General features: G+C 39.0%; 1 protein-coding gene across 1 annotated transcript in view; it reads left to right on the top strand.

The window, feature by feature from the left end:
• Positions 1 to 20,505, top strand: part of trim71 (tripartite motif containing 71, E3 ubiquitin protein ligase) — a 48,534-nt gene extending 28,029 nt beyond the window's left edge. The window contains exons 3-4 of the mRNA XM_048546748.2: positions 9,555 to 9,689; positions 13,425 to 20,505. Of these exons, the coding sequence (XP_048402705.1) occupies positions 9,555 to 9,689; positions 13,425 to 14,876 (1,587 nt within the window). The 3' untranslated portion in view covers positions 14,877 to 20,505. The remainder of the gene's footprint in view (positions 1 to 9,554; positions 9,690 to 13,424) is intronic.
• Positions 20,506 to 20,705: the final 200 nt, after the last annotated feature.

Below are 20,705 nucleotides of genomic sequence, written 5' to 3'. Positions count from 1 at the left end.
TTGTCCATTTATCTGGATAAATAATGGCATGACAGAGGGATTGTGACTTGGGAACCTTTTGTACACTTGTCACTGGAATGGATCATGTAATGCTCTTGTTTTAAAGTGGGCTGAATATACATTTTAACAAAGTGAACCATCATTGGTTTTACTTACACAAGATAAAGCATAAAAATGGTGTTCTCCTTGATGAGTTAAATAAAATATCAACCTTTTGTTCTGTCTTCCTGGCAAACTTTAAAACATCGTCTCTTCCGTTCTACAGTATAACACAGCTCATGCTCAGAATTAACCAAACTCTTCTGATTAGCGTAAATTGTTGGCTGCTCTGCATAAAATTGAAGCACTCCCTGTAGAACAAAACATGGATAATTTTCAGAGCCTTTCCCAATCTGCTGCTGAAACTATGTCCAATGGCTTATCATTTGTGCCATTCTCTAGGAATTCTAACTTTCTCTGGGAGGTTGGGCGACATTCCGCACCTTGAAATCAGCAAGGCACAGTTTCAATATGCATGGGCAATGCAAAACTGAAGTGCAGAACTTCAAAATGACATTGGCAAGTGGTCAGCTCAGCAAAGATGAAGTTCAATGCAGAGAGGTAGAGGTGAAGCATTACAGTGGGAACAGCATGCAGTGACTATAAAAAAAAAGGGTGTGACTCTGAAAGGGGTACAGGAGCAGAGGGCATATGTAGTTAAAGCCAGCACTACAGGTTTGAGAGTGGTTACTGGAGCAATATGAGGCTTTATTAATAAGGCATAGAATAAAAAAGAAAAGAGATTGTGTTGAGCTTCTGTAGTCACTAGTTTTGGCCTCAGTCTTGTGTTCCTATTTGGGTGATGCATTGGAGTGAATGCAGAAGAGATTTATGGAAATGGTTCCAATGAGAGGAATTTCGGTTACAAAGATTAGATTGGAAAACCTGAGACCATTCTCCTTGGAGAGTGGGAGGCGGAGAGATCTGTTCAATATATTCAAACTCAGACTGAGTAGATGAAAAGAAAATGTTGCCTGTATGAAAGGATAAACAAGAGAGGACACAGATTTAAAATAATCTGAAAGAGAAGCAAAAATGAGAGGAAGCATTTGAGCATGGTTACGTTCTGAAATGTACTGACTGTCGGGTGGAGACATTTCCTGTAGCCGTCTCATGCTCCTTTAAAAGAATGTGTGGTTACACAGAGAAGGCAGAGGAATGGCATTGAAACTGTTCAGGCATGATGAATTGAATAGCCTCCTGGTTGTATCAGTTCTGAGATTTTGAATCCCCTGTCCACAAGCTCTCTGTGTCTCCATCTCCAAAGTGTAAGATACAACTGTCAATCAAAGCCATTACCTTGCTCTTGTTTTTCTGACCTTTGCCACAGTGTCCAAGGAAAACTACAGACAGCTTACAAAATCTTTTGAAACAAATATCAAGAGATGACTGCAATTCAATTATATTAGATCAACAGCCATCCACAAAGAACTCTCATTCTCGTTGGTGAGCAGAAACCCAACCTTTGACCATGGCTTGTGATTGTGAATGTCTTATGGTGAATTGAAACAATTAAAATAGTAAATAAAGCCCCAACTATTTGCTGTGGGGGAGAAGGATCGTGTGGAGATTGGCACCAGCCTGTTTTCATTTGCAAAGTACTGTGACCTGACCCTGAGCCCCTTTCATACTGACTCGAGCCATAAAGCAACTGAATCAAAGCCACCTCAAGATTCCTATCCTCCTCGGCTTCAAAGTGAAAAGTTGTGGCTTTGGATGTGAGTTTATGGGAGACACATTGCTATGTTGGCTGACAGTGTTCAGTCTTTTTAGGATCGTTTCCTGGGTCTGTGATTGTGTTGTCATGCAATGTGACAACTCTTGGACATAAATTGTTCTAAGTTTTAGTTGACCGGGGAACATGCGCAACATTTGAAACCAATTCGTGCTAAGGTGCTCTGAAATATAGCGTGGCTTTCTGGACAATTGTCTAGTTCATGTGTCAAAGTTCCTACTTTGTCCTCTTCATATTTCAGGGAGGAAAAATGGTATTGTGGGACCAGATGAGAGACATTGCTCCTAACAGTAGTTGGACAGATAACTTAAACTGCACACACTTAACTGTCCACACATTACACATTCTCCCTGTGAAAGGCAGTATTAATTATAGAAAATTGGTTTCAAACCAGTGCCTTATATGTAATTCTGTATGTACTTGACACCAGAAAGAGGAAGGTGTTTTTTTCTGGGACCTCCCCACTCTGTATATTTTTAAATGGAACTCACTTTTCATTCCTTCTTTAATGAATAGCTTACATTACAGCAGACAAATCTAGCCAGCTGGTTTCAGTTGGCCTAACTTTAAATTCTCTTGTTAAAATCCTATACCTTTTGCTGAACAGCTTGAATGCAATGTAATGCTATGGAATTTCTGGGTTAGCAAGGAGCTGGCAATTAACTGAACGGGTTTGTGTGGTGCATGACCAGGGATGTGACTTGCTGGCAGTAATGGAGTGAGTTGTTTCTGACCTACATGTCAGCAAGATTGCATGGCGGCTGGGTAGGGGGCTAACTGAAACTTGCTAGATAAGCTTGTATGTAATAAATTAGATTGGGATCTTTTACTTTTTGCTTTTACAAAAACCACAATGTAGGCTCACCTTTACCTTTCCTTTACCACAACACTGAAACAATGGAATCTGAAAGGGAAATTGGTGCTAACTGACCCACTATCTTCCCCTACCCCCAACTCATATGGAGGCTGCAGTTTCATGTTTAGCCTTGTGACCTGGAATTGATCAGACCTTTTTGTTGAATAATGAATTATCTCCATATTTGATCTGGGGTATTTTATACCTATGACGCCTCAGCTCTATCATCTCCCACACTACTGTTTGATTAGTTTGGGTGCTTGAGGTTCACGTTGGAAGTAAAGTTTTTGACTTTAAGGGGGTTCAATGATGGGAATGTGGTTACTGGCTGATCTTTTTCAACTATTAAAGAAGCAAAATACTGTCTACTATGGAAATCTGAAATGAAATCAAAAGTCTCAAGAAACTCAAAGTTTGGAGAGTTGTATAGGCATCAAAATGTTAACTTTTCACAGATTCTTCTGGACTTGCTGAGTATTTCCAGCCCCTTTTATCACCTCATTTGGATTTGTCTCTTACCTTAGTAATGTGGATGTACTTAACACCAAATGGACTGTAGTGGTCCAAGAAAGCAACTTGCCACCTTTTTGTGTTAGTAATTAGGGATGGGCAGTAAATGCCCTAGCAACATGAGATGTCATGAAAGAACATTTTTCAAAAACGCATGCATTCTAGACTTAAGTTCAAAATAAATCTTCAACTCCCTAGCCAAAACTAGGATTTGGTAAGTGTTGCAGTGTCTTGAGAACTGTAACTGGTCAAAATAATAAGACGCTAATACTGCCATCCTTGTCTGTTTCAACAGCCCTACACGTTGCCATCATATCCTTGGTCCAGAGAAATGTGATTTAATGGTAAGGGTGTCTGAGAGTTAGGAATACTGATGGCTTGTTTTAAATGGCCACTCAGTGCACACTTAAGATACTGTCTAGAGAGCATAACATTAAAGTTTAATTTACTGGCAATGATATCGATCTTTCTTTTCCCAAGCCCAATCTTGGTAGCTGAAATGCCCTTAGAATGTACTTCCATTCCTGTACTCTGTAGAGACAATGACCCATTTTTTCATTTTTCTGTTTTTAGTTTGGAGCAAAGTTGAAGATAAGCATTGAACTTTGAACAGTAGCTTCTTTTTAAGAAGGAACAGAACGAAGACAAGGTTTTTGTTGGCAACTGGCCTGGAATGGAATGCAAATTAATTACTTACGTAAAGATGCTGTAGATGATAGTGTGGTTGCTATGCTCAGTCCTTGCAGTTGATTTGGGTGTTAAATTGGCTAACCAAGGGAGAACTGGTGTTAGTCAGCCAACTACAGTGACTGTAGATTGAAAAGTGAAGAGAGGCCTGTTTCTGACTGAGTTTGGCAGGCGACTGTCATGCTGGAAGCTTCTAGACTCCCCTGTCTTTTTGCTCCTTCTAATTTCTCTCCAGTTATCGACTTGTCAAATGCTTGGAGGAAAGAGCCCCAGTCTATAACAAATAAGTAAATATTACTACAAGTTTGCTGAAACTGGTTGCATTGAGCAAGATATGCAGCTCTACTTATCTGTGAATAATCGTCTAAAGATTTTATAAAGGCCTGGTATCCATCAAAATGCAATTTTTTAAAAGATTTATCCCTTAACTCTGACCACGTGTATGAATGTGAATCCAGTGATTGTGAACCTCATTTTAATTTGGCTCATTATCCCTGTCTCATAACTCTTTTCATAATTCTAGGCTTACTGCTCCTTTTGTTTAAATCCACTTTTGAAGACCAGTTGATAAAAGTAATTAACTTGGGTCGTAAAAGAGCACTTCACAAAACATTGGTCTACCCATTGTTTTCTCCTCCTCTGCCAGGAGGACATTGTCTAGTTGCAACAAGATCTGTAGTATGTTCGTTTTTGGAATAACAACTATTTTAGATTTAGATATTATATGTCTGCAATATTAACTATGCAGTTCTGCAGTTGACCTAGCACTGTGTGGGCAGCTGTCTTCACTAATTCAAATTCTGTGCAGAGCTGGCCTGTGTTTTAAATAAATCCCAATGCGTACGAGTATAATGTCCATTTGACACTAAACTGTACATAATCTTGCATTTAAGGGATCATGTAGAACCACGTTCTGCCACAGCAGTCTAGGTGTTGCATTAAAATGAGCGATGACATTTTTTTTAGACACCAAGGAAATGGAGATGTACAAGGATAGGGCAGAACTATGGAAGAGCTAAAAGTTTAACCATGAATTTAGTGGACGGCAAAGGAAGCTCAAGGAACAGCAAGGTCTGCTCCTGTGTCTTTGGTGCTGATTCCCTTACATACGGTGACATTAACCTTTCATCTTAAGCTGTGGGACAGTTCTTCTCTGCCCACAAATACTTGGACTATGGTCTATTATTTTGTGTAAATGCTCAAGTTTTGTTTCTAGCTTGATGCTGAATGTTCTAAACTCCACAAGGGCTTGTGGTTTAGTGAAATTACTTGCATTGTGCTCTGAATATCATGCTGTTGCAAACGAGTTGCTGACCTGCTGGAAATGAAACATGCTGCAGTTTGAAATTCTCTACATGTCGAAAGGAATTAAATTGTTGACTGTGTTGTAGATTTCAAAATTCAGGTTAATCCATCAAGGACTGGAAATGCATACTCAAAATTAAGCTATCTTAATGTGCTTCAACTTTTTAATTTTTAAAAAATTAGAAAATAAACTCAGAACAAAAGCAAAAGTGATTTGATCCTGTTTGAGATGTTACCAACCTGTACGTTTGTTTCAAATGTCCAATATTTTGTTGTCTTTGATAAATTACTGAAGGCCTACTTAATTTTGCATTCTGTCTTTGGAAAAGCTATACTTTGTTCTAAAAATGTCATTTAGATCAATGAAACTTAAAGTTGTACTGTCGATGTAAGAAATGTTTTCCTTCTGTCATGCAAAATACCCAAAGTTTATAATAGTTAAAAGTGCATAAAGGGTTGTATCAAGAATACTGATTGAACTTCCTCGTGGAAGCCCACTAGCCGGGTGGAATTGGGAAATGAAACTTAAATTGTGTAATTTTTAAGATTTCCTTCAGACAATAGTATGGTGCAGAATTCAATTAATTAATTGAACCCGAGTGATCTTCAGTTAGCTAGAAGCATCTCATGGGACGGTGCAGAAAATCCTGGCAGTGTCTCTAGAGAGGGTGGCAGATGATATTTCAGATAAGTGGCATTTCATTAGTACAGAAAAGTTAGCTTTTAAGTATTTCCAGTATTTTGTTGCAAATTTCTAGCACAGCTGTTTCTTTTTTCCAGATGCTACTCTGAACTTGGGTGTGACTGACTGTATTCAATAAGGGAGTCGATTCAGTTTGTATTAACTTGGAGGAATCTCGCTGATGTAAGATCATAAGATATAGGAATAGAATTAGGCCATTCAGCCCATTGAAACTGCTTTGCATATTTCCATAATTGAACATGGTGAGGCTTCTCTTTATTGCCTGCTTCCAGTGATAAAACTCTTTCCATAGGAAGCATGGTTTTCCTCAGAGGTATTGCCAACATATCACTGTAAAATATATTGTTTTGAAAAAATGCAAGGAACAGCACCCACTGCTGTTTGTGGCCTTTCAAACCTCCAGTGTTTGACTGTGTCAACCATGGAAGTTTATGGACTATCCTCCCTTAAATATGGCTGTCTTTAACTTTGCCATTATTCTCTGCCTGGTTCAGAATGCCATGCATGCTGCAATCCACACCAAATTAAACCAACACACACTATTTCTGAAGGCGGGCCAAACAAGGCAAGGTCGTAGTATTAATCTTCTCCATTTTTCTTACCAAGTTATTGCCTGCAATAATTCACAAAATTAGTTGGGAAACTGATCAAAATGTGCCACTTTCAAGTAGATCAAAATTTCATGACTTCGATCATTGAGTTTTGGTATTTAGGTGATGATTGTGTGGACCTTTAGAAAAATACTTGAGGGGGGAGAAATGGAAATTGTCTTCAAGATATCTTCAGTGCATTCCTGAAAGGACAGACATTCCTCCAAGGCCCTGATTGTGACTGACAAAAATAGAGGTGTTTCTTGCGGAAAGTCACAAAACACATTGACTGCATGCTCCTGAAAACCACTCGATGTCTAGACCTCTGACGGGCTGCATAGACCTTGAAGCAGCCCGTTTGCCCAACTTGCCATATGTGTGGCGTTTCAACAGATCAGAGGTTGATCTCAACTGAGTGAGAACCCATCAAACTAGATAGGAAATCATTGTCCATCCCCAAGCGACTGCCATTGAAGAGGAAGCATTTGACTTGGTGACCTAAGGCTAATGAAATTAAGCAGTAAACTGGGTTCCCTCAAATATCAAGTACTGCTACTGACTCATGAGCACCCTCGCAATAGTGAAGTAATGTCAATTTGGTGTGAGTAAATCACGTGTGCACACTTGATATTTTTGTATCATAGGATGGTTACAGTACAGTTGGAGGCTGTTCAGCCCATGACATTACCAGCTCTCTGCAAGAGCGCTGCTGCTAGTCCCACTTGCCTGAATTTCCTAAATGATGAAGCTTTTCCCTTCCAGACAGTTATTCAATTTTCTATTGAGGTTTTGTTTGAATCTCTCCACCTCCGTTTGGGTTTTGAAACCAGATCCTAACACCTGCACAAAGTTCCTCAGTTACTGCTGCTGCTTCTGTTGTTTGCCGTCTTCTGATTCTTGATACTTTTGTCAACCCTGTTCGGACCCCACATTTACGCATTTGTCAAATATCCCCTCAATCATCTTTTAAAATAATCCTGGTATTGCTAATCTGTCCATCTAACTGAAATCATTTGACTGTGGGATCATTGTGCTCTACTCCTCATCTAAAATCTTCTCTTCCTTCCCTCCTAGTATGCAGTGCCCCAGTGCAGTATTCTGGTTGAGGCCAAACCAGTCCTACTTGCAGACTTATCATAATTTCACTGCTGTTCATAAAAGCTCAGAATTTGGTATGGTTTAAGTTTTTCTTGGCTGTCATGCTCACTATATACTTTCCTCCAATCTGAAAAAAAGACCACTGGCCCTTGTTTTTTGCCACCCAGCCAACATTGCCACTCTCTTTTATCTCATGAGCTTTAACTTTGCTGTTGATTCTATTTGTGACAGTCTTTTGAACAATCAGTTACCTTACGCAATGAAGAATAGTAAAGGAAATCTTGCATCCGTTTGTTTGGGAAGGTTAAAAATAAAGACTAGTTGAATCATGTATGAATCTATAATCTGATTCAATATGCTTGACTTGAGGGTTAAACACTGACCAGGTCACTGGGTCCTGTCTAATACTTCAGGATCTTGTAATATCAGTGTGGCCAAGTAAATGCCTCAGTTAAGCATTTCAACCGAAAGGGGCATCTCCAATGCAGCACTCCTCCATACTGCTCAGGTGTCTGTATTATCTGATAAAATATCTATAATTGTCATTCTGTTGGTAGTATCACCACAGCTATATCGGATGTGTCTTTCTACAGTTTTGTGACTACTTTACTGTTAATTTTCCCATACAAGGAGCAAACAACACAAAGGAATACTGTGCTCTGGGTTTAATGTGGCTTGTTTGTGTTGGAGTTACACTCAATTGTGTTACCAACCGAAATCAATTTTTTTTTTAAAACATTTGGATATGTTTGTTTCTTGAACTGGACTAAGTGTGCCAACTCATGGTCATCCTATCAAATTAGCGTTTCAATCAGAAAGGAAAAGTAGCTCACTTTCTAGCTCTAACTTTGACTGTAGATATTTTGAAGTTCTGCATTACTGAAGGGAATCGGAGGGACTTGAGTGCAGTTAATGTGCAATCACTGCAATAAATCATCTTTGGGAATATTTCTTAAATGTGACTTAGGCAATAAGTTAAATTTTGTTGTCTTCAGTGGGGAGAAAGCTTCTTTGCTGTAATGCTGTTCCAAATAACAATGATGAAATCTTGGTAATTGCTGAAATGGTTTTCCAAATGGTACTTCGCTGAACCACAATCAAACCACCATGCACCAACATTCTTTCTTGTTATTTGAACCATTTAGATTAAAAATAAACACTTCAGATAGTTGTAAAATGAGAGTCAACCTGTTCCCTCCTTCAAGCTGTTAACACTGAACATAAAGATTTCTGGCTGGCTAATCCTGAGTGAATTTGATCCTTTTTGCTGTTCATTCTGAGCAGCTCCTTTCTTTAACGTTCTACAGTTTACACTGAAAATCTACTTGGGTGTCAAGTAGTCTGGAAATTAAATTTGACTGAATAGATCTGTATTAGTAACTCTTGGCTCTGGTTGCACTAGAAATTTCTAGTAATGTTGTATGATAGATTAATGTAGCAACTGTCCATGTTAGACCATTTGTGTACAGATGACATAATGATGCAGCTGGCTGAATCTGTGAAAATTGAGTCATACAGGCTGATCCCTTATGCTGCAGTGGGGTGCTACAGCTGGCTGCATTACCCTGGGTTAGTGGAGGGCAAAATTTCAGTTACTATTTCTGACCCCCATTCTTTAGGAGCTGTCAGCACAAGGCAGAGAATGGATGTTAAAGATGATGTGGATTTCTACGTAATTCCTAGTTTGTAACTTTGTAAAGGGACATAAGGAATTATACCAACCTTCAAATATAGTCTTAACAATTCCCATTATCTAGTGTTCCTGTACAAAAGTTGTATACCCTTGTGTTAACACAAGACAACAATAAAGGATGGCTGCGTGAAGTTCTAAAAATATGAAAAAAAATTCTTAGTTGAGGAAAAGCATATCGTTTTGGAAAGCTAACTGTAGAACATCTTGATATTGACCTCCAGTGCTATAGCAATCATGAGAAAATGCAGTATTTATAAAGGCAAATTGTAAGTTATTTTAGTGGTTCATTAATTGTTTCTATTCTCTTCCTCCTTCACACCCTCTCAAAAAAAAATCAGCTCAGCATAGAGAAAGTCAGAGCTATGGTGGAACAAGTCGAGATGAAAGCCCAAGTGATTCGTTCCGAAGTCAAAGCAGTTACTTCACGGCACAAGAAGGCTCTAGAGGAACGTGAGTGTGACCTATTAAGAAAGGTGAGTTACTGAGAATCATAAAGTTACAGCATAAGAAGAGGCCATTCAGTCCATCATATTAGAGCTGTCACAATAAACTAGCTGTCCATTCTGTTCCCTTTTCTAGCACCCGGTCCATAGCCTTGCAGGCTACAGCATTTCAGATGCAGGTCCATGTTCCTTTTAAATGAATTGAGGGTTTCTGCCTCAACAGTTAGACTGACAGTGAATATCAAACACTCAGTGCAAGCTGTACAGAGAAGTTTGGCATTTGAAAAACATGGTACATCTCTGGTTTGTGGCTCAGTACTAAATGCTCACATGGGAACCAAACTTTCTTTTGCTGCTCCATCTCCACCCCATTCTTCTGTTGGTTTTGACTTGCACTGCATTGCTTTGTTATGCCGTGCTTTATGTACGTGAGTTTAGATAGGTTTGGAGCTATTTTTGTTTAATTCATTCATAGGATGTGAGTAATGCTGGCTAGGCCGGTAGTCATTGTCGTTCCCTAGTTGCTTTGAGAGAAACAGGTAGTGAGCTGTTGTCTTGGAGTGTAAGAGGTCGCGCGCCCCATCCCAACTTTGAACTGCGTTTGCAAACCAGACTGACTGTCTGGTTCATAATCGGCATCAAATGAAATACTCATGTTGCATATCTGACTGCCTGCACAGAAGATGGATTGTGAGGAAAGGAAGTAGTAGTCTCCCAAAAGTGACATCTGACCGAAGTGCTTTGATTCTTCTGTAGTCATTAGGAGTGCGGTCCTGCCAACGGAAATCCGATGAATAACCACTTAATTCACTTGATGGTATTGATCTTGATGCTATACTGGAAAAGCATTTCTCTCAAGCAAATCTTGGAATCTAACACCTGCTCAAGATGAAGATTTAAATGGGTTGGGACCTTAATGTAGAAGGCCATTTGGTTTGTCACGCTTGTGATAGCTGTCCAAAGCAGGACCCCCCCCATACCCCTCAACCTCTGTGAGCACATTTTAGTTGCTTTCTGAAAGCTCCAAGGAATCTGAATTAACGCCTTTCTACTCCCAGGTTTTAACCTTTTGAAGAAATCTCTTTTAACCAAGTTTTAAAAAGATATGTCATTTGGTTACAACCTAAATTGCAAGAGCAAATTTCTTGGGCTAGTATTTGGTTATCAAAATGCTCCTAATTTTGTGCATCTCTGGGTCCTAAACTATTGCAGAAGGAAATTATAACTTTTCCAATCTCTCTTCATAACTATCCCAGTAAACAACATCTCCGCCCTCTCCAGGGTCTGGACAGCTTTAAAACATGGTGTACGGAACTGTACATAATGTTCCAGCTGAAGTCAAACCAGAGATTTCTAAATGTACCATGATTTTTTTTAATTCATTCTTTTTATTTACAAATGAAGTTTCTCAATTAGCTCGTTGGCCAGCTGCTTGCACTTTGAGAGCTTTGCATATAAATCCCTTTTTTTTTGTGCTAGCACCCACTTCAGAATAGAGTTTTATTGCCTCACCATGTTGTTTCTCCAGGCACTGCATAAGTACTTTGTCCATCTTTAAGACAAAAACAAATGATTTCTCAAAGTAGAGAGGAAGAATGGGTATAAGGATTTGGATCTAGACAACCATTCCAGCCTCTCTCATTCAGAGAACTTGATTAGCTTAGACGTGATCTGCCGTTAAAAGCTCCTAAAATCAATGTTTCTTGGAACAGAACTTTGCTGTTGGCTATTAATATTAAAATAATTGGCCTACAGTTAAATCATAGAAATTTACAGCGTGGAAAATGGTTATTTGGCACACTATGCTCATATTTGCCAACATTTGGCAAGAAGAGGATGACCTGAATATTATTTAAATAGAGAAAGACTGCATGTGGGTGTAACACAGTAGAATTTGGCAGTTCTTGTGAATAAATTGTAAAATGCAATGACAAATTGACTGGTCTTTGGCAAAGGGAATGAATTATAAAAATGGGGAAGTTTGATAAAACTATACAAGAGACTCATCAGACTACACTCAACACTATACAGTTTTACCTCAATATCAAAGGAAAGATGTATTGGCATGGAAGCATTGCTGAGGAGATTCACGAGGTTGGGTACAATAGGATTGTCTTTGTCCTCTCCAAAGAACCCGGCAGGAGAGTGTGTCTGGTGAGAATGGATTGGCAAGGATTAAGTGTGAGTGGCAATTTGTGGTGTACTGGAGGTTCTTAGAATTGTAGTAGAGGAAGATGATGCCATTGTTTGGAACAACAGCAGAAAACAGTTTGTAAATGGAGGGTAAATAAAAGCCCTGGTTCACAAATTTAGGTTAAATAGGTTTTGAAAACTGCATTTCATAAATGAAGTCAATAGTTCAGATCAACAAACAGGAATGTAATAACCCAGCCGCTTCAGTAGTATTATGTAATAGATCATTCTTTACATTTACCTGTGAGGAATTAGCATATTTCAGAATGAGAATTATGGAAATGCTGTTAGGTTGAATTTTAATACACACAATGCACATATCATTTTTTAAAAAAATAGAGACAGTGGAATACTTAAGACTACATGGTGCATCCACAGAATTTGTGTTGAACCTTAAGTTTGTGGATTTGTTCAGGAGGGGACAGTGTGGTGTCTCAGTGGTGAGCACTGCTGCCCCACAGTGCCAAGGACCCAAGTTTGATTTCACCTGTGGGCGACTCTGGAATTTGCATGTTCTCTGTCTGCATGGGTTTCCTCCAAGTGATCTGCTTTCTGCTCACAGTCCAAAGATGTGCAGGTTAGATGGATTGACTGTGCTAAAACGCAGGATTACAGGTACCGGATAGGATAGGTGTTGAGTCAGGGTGTGATGCTTGTTGGAGGGTCAGTGTGAACTCCATGGGCCAAATGATCTGCTCCCACACTGTAGGGATTCTCTGAGGTACAGGATAATTCAAATTTGAAAGGTGCTGCATTAGTATTTGCGAAGGTATTCCTACCTCAAAATACAAGAGGTAAATTCAAAGTTCAACTTTGTCCTACAGTGCTCTTAAATATTTTGACCTGTCATTGCTGCACCCAGGTTATGCACTGCAAGGTGTCTTTGGCAATAGGATAAAAACCGTATCATTCAATATTGAGAAGTTAGTAAGACTGAACTCTGTTTTTAATTTAGTTGCTCTACAATTGTCTTGGTAATCATTGCTAACATTTGAGATTTGACTCAGTGCTTTTAATAGTATATTATTTTTGTGTACTGCGGGCAAAGAAATTTTAAGGTTCTGTAGTAAGAGTTATTGATTTTGTTTGAAGGTTTTGACTGGAGAGCCCTTGTGTTAAGACCTAATTGTAGCCTTTGCAAAGAACAATTTGGGATAATATTGTACTGTACAGCAACTATTGCTCCAGTTTTTAGATGATGTGGAATTATAACAGATTAGAAGCACGTGGTTTCCAGCATAAACTGATCTCCATTCAGGTGGGATTTGGATGTTTCAGTTGGGTATAGTGCTCCTAAACTAGAGGAAATCTGCTTCATTGCCTGATTTTTGACTATTATCTAGCAAACTCATTGGGGAGGGAGGGATCTTTTCCTCTGAGCATAGGATTTGCTCTGCACTTATACCTTTAAAAATAAAAAGTTTGAAGCAGTTAAATGGATGCTTTTTTTTGAGGTAGCAAGGTGGAAGAAATAGGCTGGGCGGTCAATGTTATTTATAGTTGGTGAAATCATTAAAATAGTGTGCAGCATTTTAAATAAAATTTGCTTAATTTTAATTTTCACATGAACAGGTTGAAAAGATCCGGCAAATGAAGGCCAAGACCCTGCACCTTCAAGTGGAAGCACTGCGTGAGAATTTAACCCGGCTAGAAAGCACTATAGATTGTGTTCAGAAAGCCTTATTGGATGGACGTGATGTGGATGTTCTCTTGGCAAAAGAACAAATGTTTGTCCAAATCCAGGACTTGAAGAAACTTCGGAATCTCCTTCAGCCTCAAGACGATGACACACTTTCGTTCATTCCACCCGATGGTGTACTGTACAAAGCCATCAAGTCACTGGGCATAATTAGTAGCAGTGCATATGCCCCAATATCTACAGCAACTGGTGAAGGATTGAAACGGGCATTACGTGGGAAAATGAGCAGCTTCACCGTAATCACCAAGGATCACACTGGTGAAGGAAGATCATCTGGTGGTGACTTGGTCGTAGTTGTTATCATGGGACCTGATGGCTGTCTCTTTCGTGCTGATGTTCTTGATCATCATGACGGCACTTACACAGTTAGTTACTCCCCACATCTGGAAGGAGAACATGTGGTCTCTGTGACAATTCGCGGTCAGCATATTGAGAACAGCCCTTTTCGAGTAATTGTTAAAGCTGGTCGCAACTACTCTGGAATTGGGCTCCCAATCTGCTCCTTTGGCGGAGAAGGGGATGAAGACGGGCAGCTTTGCCGACCGTGGGGTGTCTGTGTCAACAAAGAAGGCTATATTATCATTGCTGATCGTAGCAACAACCGTGTTCAAGTATTCACGCCAAGTGGAACCTATCACCACAAGTTTGGGACAGCGGGTGCCAGGCCCGGGCAGTTTGATCGTCCTGCTGGAGTTGCCTGTGATCAGAATTGTCGCATCGTAGTGGCTGATAAGGACAATCACCGCATTCAGGTGTTTACCTTTGAGGGGCAATTTATCCTTAAGTTTGGGGAGAAAGGAAGCAAGAATGGCCAGTTCAATTATCCTTGGGATGTTGCAGTCAATACTGATGGAAAGATCCTAGTGTCTGACACTCGCAATCATAGAGTTCAGCTTTTTGGCCCAGATGGAAATTTTGTAAGTAAATATGGCTTTGAGGGAGCATTGTGGAAGCACTTTGATTCTCCTCGTGGAGTGGCCTTTAACCATGAAGGACACCTTGTGGTCACAGATTTCAACAACCACCGGCTGCTGGTAATCCATCCTGACTTCCAGTCTGCACGTTTCCTTGGCTCTGAAGGCACAAGTAACGGTCAATTCCTCCGACCTCAGGGTGTAGCTATTGACCAAGAAGGGCGCATAATTGTTGCTGATTCCAGGAACCATCGCATTCAGATCTTTGAACCAAATGGCAATTTCCTGTGCAAGTTCGGGACCCAAGGCAGTGGCTTTGGACAGATGGATCGACCATCCGGAATAGCCCTGATGCCAGATGGACTGATAGTAGTCGTCGACTTTGGCAACAATCGTATCCTCTTGTTTTAATAATGCTGTGTGCTTTGATTTTCTATATTGTGGATTTGTTGCTCAGGGACAATGTCTTAATTGTTTTCCCTAGAGAAGACAGGTTTTTTTTCTGTGCTGCAGTCATCTACCTCATGTTGGTAAAGTGTGAGCTGTGAGACTACTTCAAAACTACATAAATATATAGACCTACCTCACTGCCTGCAGATGTTGGGCTGACTTAATGTTTGGATATTTCCATGGAACTGTGCAAATGTGTCCAGGCAATTGGTGCCTTTATGACCTGAATCCAAAGACTTGTTTCTTAGTATTAAAATTGTCCTGTAGCTTTATTTAAAGAAAAATCTCTCAGGTAGGAAGACTATTGGCCACTTCTCTAGCCTAAAAATGGCCATTCGTGGGTGACTGAAAAGCTTCGGCTGCCTACCTGCATACGTTTTGTTTTCAGGGATTAGTTGATATTGAATATCTCGTACGTTTAGCCCTACACTCTTCTGAATGTAGCCCTACGCTTCACCTGAATGTAAGCTAAATACTTTTTTTTGTTGTTTTTGGGGTGTAATGTTCTTTGGCCTGATGCACATAATGGTGAACATAGAAGTTGTTGAGGGTTCTTCTAAGTGTGTGTTTATTTGGGATATTTGTGTAAGGAAGACTTGGGATGCTATTTGATACCCTGAAGATCAAAGTATAGTAAGGCACCTGGGATAATCAAATTATATTTACCTCAACTGCTAGCTCAGGTACCTACATAAAATCAATTTCCTACTGAATTGGTAGGCTGTATTTGGTTTCAGAGGCAGTATTACTTTGCTTTGGAAGTGTGAATTGGCTGATTTAGAAGACTATTTCCTTGGGTCTTGTTTAGTCTTGAGTTCCGTTAATTGGGAATCTTTAGAAAAACGAGTTCAGGGTGATCAAAGTCCACTGGTCCTGTTTTGGTGTGCCACTGTTTGGATGCACACGCACTGTTACAGATGCCATAAACTGAAATGTTTCTCAATGCCAAGTTTCCTAAATGGGGAGATTTTTAATCCTCCATACTTCATTGAGAAATCATGTGTTGGTATTTTAATGCAAAAAAGTGTAAAATGCAATTGAGCTGATTAGTTCTTTACTGGTCGGTTTTAGGCAATAGATTTATGTTGTCCTGACCCCTCGAGTAGGAAAAAAGTCAGTTCTTTAAAGAGCATTATTGTAATGGCTTGTGTGTGTTGTGTGCTGGGGCAGTAGTAATGCTTGTGAAGACCCATTAGGACTGGCACTGCGCTGTTATGTGAATATTCTGCCAGGATTCTAGTTGTAGCTAATAGTTGAGGAAATATATATATATATACATACATATATATATGCGCGCTGTAGTCGTAGGAACATTGGTAGAATCCTTGGATTTATTTTCATCTCTGAATCTTCCGTTTTTCCTGTAGCCCAAAGTGACCAATTAGTTTAGAAATGAGACAATGTCTCTTTAAAACTATTTTAAATTAAGTTTATGCAAGTGACTTCCTTCACAGCCTTCTTAAGTATGGATTTTAGAAAAGACAACAGTATTTTTACAGTCTGGGGATCGCAGCAAATAAACATGACATTTTACAGAAACCACACTGAATATTTTTGCAAAATCCAGAGGTCATTGATCGCCGTAAATTGTACAGTTTTGACTCTGAGCCAGTTTCATCATACCTGCTAAGATACTCCACTAGTTTTCCTGCCTTGCTAGTTTGGTAATCAGAGTTAAAGATAGAATCCCATTTTCATTTCACTTTTTAGCCTTTTGCCTGCCAATTGTTTGCAGCTTGCAAAAGCTAGTAGCCTGTGATTCATTCAACCTTTAACAATGAGTAATCATTGCCTTTTGGGAAGGAAATGGGTCCAAGTGTTTAAAAGCTGTGAAGGTTGGGGGTTTTCACATTTGGCAGCTTGTTTTCTTTTGAACAGAAGACTGTGACTTCATTTTGGAGCAACTCACCTTGGTCAGCTCTCTAAATCAGGCTAAAGGATGAACTACTGGGCTAACCTCTGAATGCGGCTGGACCTTAATCCTGGGCCATAAGGAATTGAATTTGAAGTGTACGAGCTGTTATTTAATTAAATGAAACAAATTGATGCAACTTTTATCATTACTCTGAGCTTGTTGAGACAAGACATTTTAGTTTGTAGGATGAAAGAGGCATGCTAGTCAGTAAAATGATAATGGCGAAATCTGAAATGAGGGGTAACATTAATGTAAATTTGAGGTCCCAGCCTGGAAAAGTGGTTTTTTTTGGTTAACATTAAGATTAAAAATTCAAAATTTGTGTGGAGCAGTATCCATTTATAAATGTTAGTATTCTACATTGTTGTGAGCTCCCTACTGAATCTGTTTAGCTTTCAAGATGAAACTGGCTAATGTGCTGCTTCAGATTGTAACAGTCGGTTGAGTATGTCGTGGTTAGATGTTGTAGCGTAGAATGGCTTTTGTTTTACACATCGGGAAATTGTTCATGAGCAGTGGTTAATGGTTAATGCGAAACAGTTAAGGGGCCCATCAATTTGAAAAATATATGTAGACTCTCCACCTTTTGAAGTATGAAATAGGTTTTGTCTTTAAAATTAGATTGAAACTTACAAGAATTCTTGTAATTTGAATGCTGTGCTCTTAACTGAGTTTTATACAGTTACGGCTCTTGGTATACAGCCATAGATATGTCTCCTGAAGCCATTTTTTTTCCCTCTAGCACAAATTTAAGGATACAAGCACACAGTTGTCAGCCCCACTTTTGGGGTGCATTTTAAAAGTAAAAATTGAAAAATGTATCAATTTTTACACACCAGATGAATCAGTTATTACTGTATTGAGTTCCTTTGGGATAGCAGATAAATCTTAACCAAATTGAATCTTATTTAAAAAAGGGTGTGTCCTTAATGAAGATTGTTTAAAATATCTTACTGTGTTTGAGGTTATTGGTATAATATAGGTTTTGCAATGGTCTCCTGGCTTTAAAAAAAATTGGTTATGATAGCCAGTTCTTGTCCTGATGGACTCAATTGGTGAACTTCGCTAATCTATAATGTGATGACCCTTTTTATCATGTTGCTCATAATGAGGTCATCAGTTAATATTTGCAGTATTTTTTCAAAACATAATGCATTCTTGAATTTTTGTAAGTGCATTGATCTGAAACCTTAAGCTACTTTTTTCACAGGTGCAAAAATGTGAAGTTAAAAGCATGATTCCAGGGGAGAAGGTAAAGTTCTTGTTTTAAAAATTCACCCTTTTTTAATCATTTTCAATTTGGCTTAAATGTCTGCTATCCAGCTGGTGACTGAAGATAATGCATAAAAAACTAAATCACTACTATGAATTAGGTGCATCAGCATTCAAAACTCATCACTTTTTTTCCCAATTCTGTAACTGGACAAATCCCCAAAGTCTGTTTTAGCTTGAGTATACACAAAACAACTTCACACAGCTATACAAGCAAATTCAGAGTTCACTCAAAGTGCTTAATGGATTATGTTCACAATTCTTAACGTTTAAGCAGGCACAGTACCTTACCTCCAATAACCTCAACAAAAGATCAACTTGCAGAATTCCAATAAGCCAGTTAATTCAGAGACTAGGGTCAAAATGATACATAATTCTCAGGGAAGTGATCCTACTATCTCTGGATGGTAATTGGGGTGCAAGATGTGGTTCTGGTGCCTTGTCAGGTAATGGTTTTTGTCTACCTCAGTGCCTCTTTCTGTGGCAGCTTCAAACTACCTCATGTTGGAACCCAATTGGCTCACCTGCCGTTGGGTGAATAGCTTGCACCGGAGGCTAATGTGCAGTCTTCTGATGTCAGGATTTTAATGCTGCCGAAATGGGCATTGAACAAATAAATATATGGATGATGGTTCATACGAAGCCCCTAGTAGTTTTGTCATCTCCTATTTTAGAAAACTCCCATTCAGCATGTCGTTAGGTTCTATAGTTAAGTGTCTGTAGTGTGGCTTCAGTAACACTTCACAAAAAGAAATTCTACAATCTGAGCAGAACTTCTAAACTTAACAGAAATTATCTTTGTTTTAATGTACATAAATTAGATGTTTAAAAGACCTTATGCTTCCAGGCTTATCCTGTCAACTGCTGTCAAAAGGAAGCTCTTGGGAAAACTCAGTGGCAAGTGACTTTCCCACTAGCCCTGCTGTGTGCTGAATGGTACAATTTTATGAATAGTCATGTGGCTTGATTTAGTGGCATCACAGGGCAGGCCAAATCTCTACCTCTTTTACACACAGAAGAATTGTTATATTTATACACAAAATAATGGTAAACATTCTAATCTCAAAGGTGACTCGTCCTTTTTTTCCACTGTCCCAAAATGTTCTCACTTGCCTGTTGGGAAATGTTTTGGTGGTAGGAAATGGACAAGCTTTTGGTCAGTTGTCTTGAGTTTTCCCTTAAGGTATTTGTTGTGGCATCCCTTCTGTTGTCCTTCTGCATGTCAGGTAAGGTTTTGCAAAAGTGTAGATAGAGGTGCTGTTCTGGTTAGTTGTTTGAAAGGTGACAATGCTTGGGAGGAAGGGGAAGATTTGATGTTAACATCGGTTTGGGGAGCAGTTGGACTCCTGGCCACTTTGGTTTGTCATCTGTGAACATGTGTACGAAATAGAATCTGAAGCTCACAGGCACTTGAGTTGATTTTCTAAGCTTGCTGGCAGATGCAGTTGAAGCCTTGCAGGGTTTTGACCATTTAACCCAGTGCAGTTTACTCAAAGCTGAGTGATCAGAAATTGAATAACCCGTTTCACACACTAAAACGTTGGATGTTGTTCAAATGTAGACAGGAGTTATTGACATTTTCATTGACAAAGTATGACCCTGGTTGATAGTGGGAGCACCTGATGTGCTGTTTGTTTAAACAAATTGTTTTTGTGAACTGATTTTATGAAGTGCTTAAGTTTTTTTTTATATTTCGTGAAACTGGGTTTCAAACCACTAGTTAAGCAGACTTTATTCAAAATTTATTCTTGAGAATTTAGTGTCTGGTCCAAGATCCAGAAATCCTGGCTGAGAAGACGTAATATATAGCTTAAAGAAGTTTTCACTGTTTTCTAAAAACGGTGAAACCAAGTTCTGGGCTCAAATTATTTTAGAGGCAGAGCTACAGTAAAATCAAAAGTTATATTGAGTTGTGTAAGAAGTGATTTTGCTTATTGCCTCTGTTTTTCTTTTCTAATTTTAACTTTGTAGTCTGTGTTCTAGATTAAGGGGATAGCATTAAAATGTCTGGTGCAAGTGGTCAAAGGCCCTTTTCTCAAACTTAGACAAGTGCCTCAAAATGACGGAGCCTGTTTCTGTATTTAAAGATGTCTGAGCAGTATTGTTTAAGTTACTGTTGTACAACAACCCAGCATTTAATGTTCATCGGTGGTTACCACTGCTTAAAGGAAAGGGGGAATTGGAGTCCTAGACTGCCAGAAAAGTGTTTTAAAAGAAAATTCCTCTTGGGGTTGTCTTTACAGTAAGGTGACGGGTAATTTTTTTTTTGTTTCACCCTTTTGTATAACTTACCTCTACATTATAAGATCCAGCCTCTGCACCAAAGAATGAGGTTTACTGACCTGGAACACTTCTTAATCCTGTGTGTTTGAAAGCCTAAAAATTGATGTTTGTGCAATTTTATCTGGATGAAAGTTCAATAAAATTTGTTTACAATTGATGATGTGTTCTTGTTCTGTTTTCTCAAGTAATAAATCAGTACACCACATGTAATAGATTTCAAGTGGCAAAAATGGATGCGAATGAGTGACACTTAAATCATGGCAGACTTGAATTAGGAGTTTTGATTTTTTTTGGATTGAAGTCCTGATTTCTTAATTTCC

Source organism: Stegostoma tigrinum, chromosome 16 (genome assembly GCF_030684315.1).
Source record: "Stegostoma tigrinum isolate sSteTig4 chromosome 16, sSteTig4.hap1, whole genome shotgun sequence".
NCBI classification, from domain to species: domain Eukaryota; kingdom Metazoa; phylum Chordata; class Chondrichthyes; order Orectolobiformes; family Stegostomatidae; genus Stegostoma; species Stegostoma tigrinum.
The sequence above is the reverse complement of the archived record's forward strand: the minus strand, read 5'-3'. Positions and strand labels throughout refer to the sequence as shown.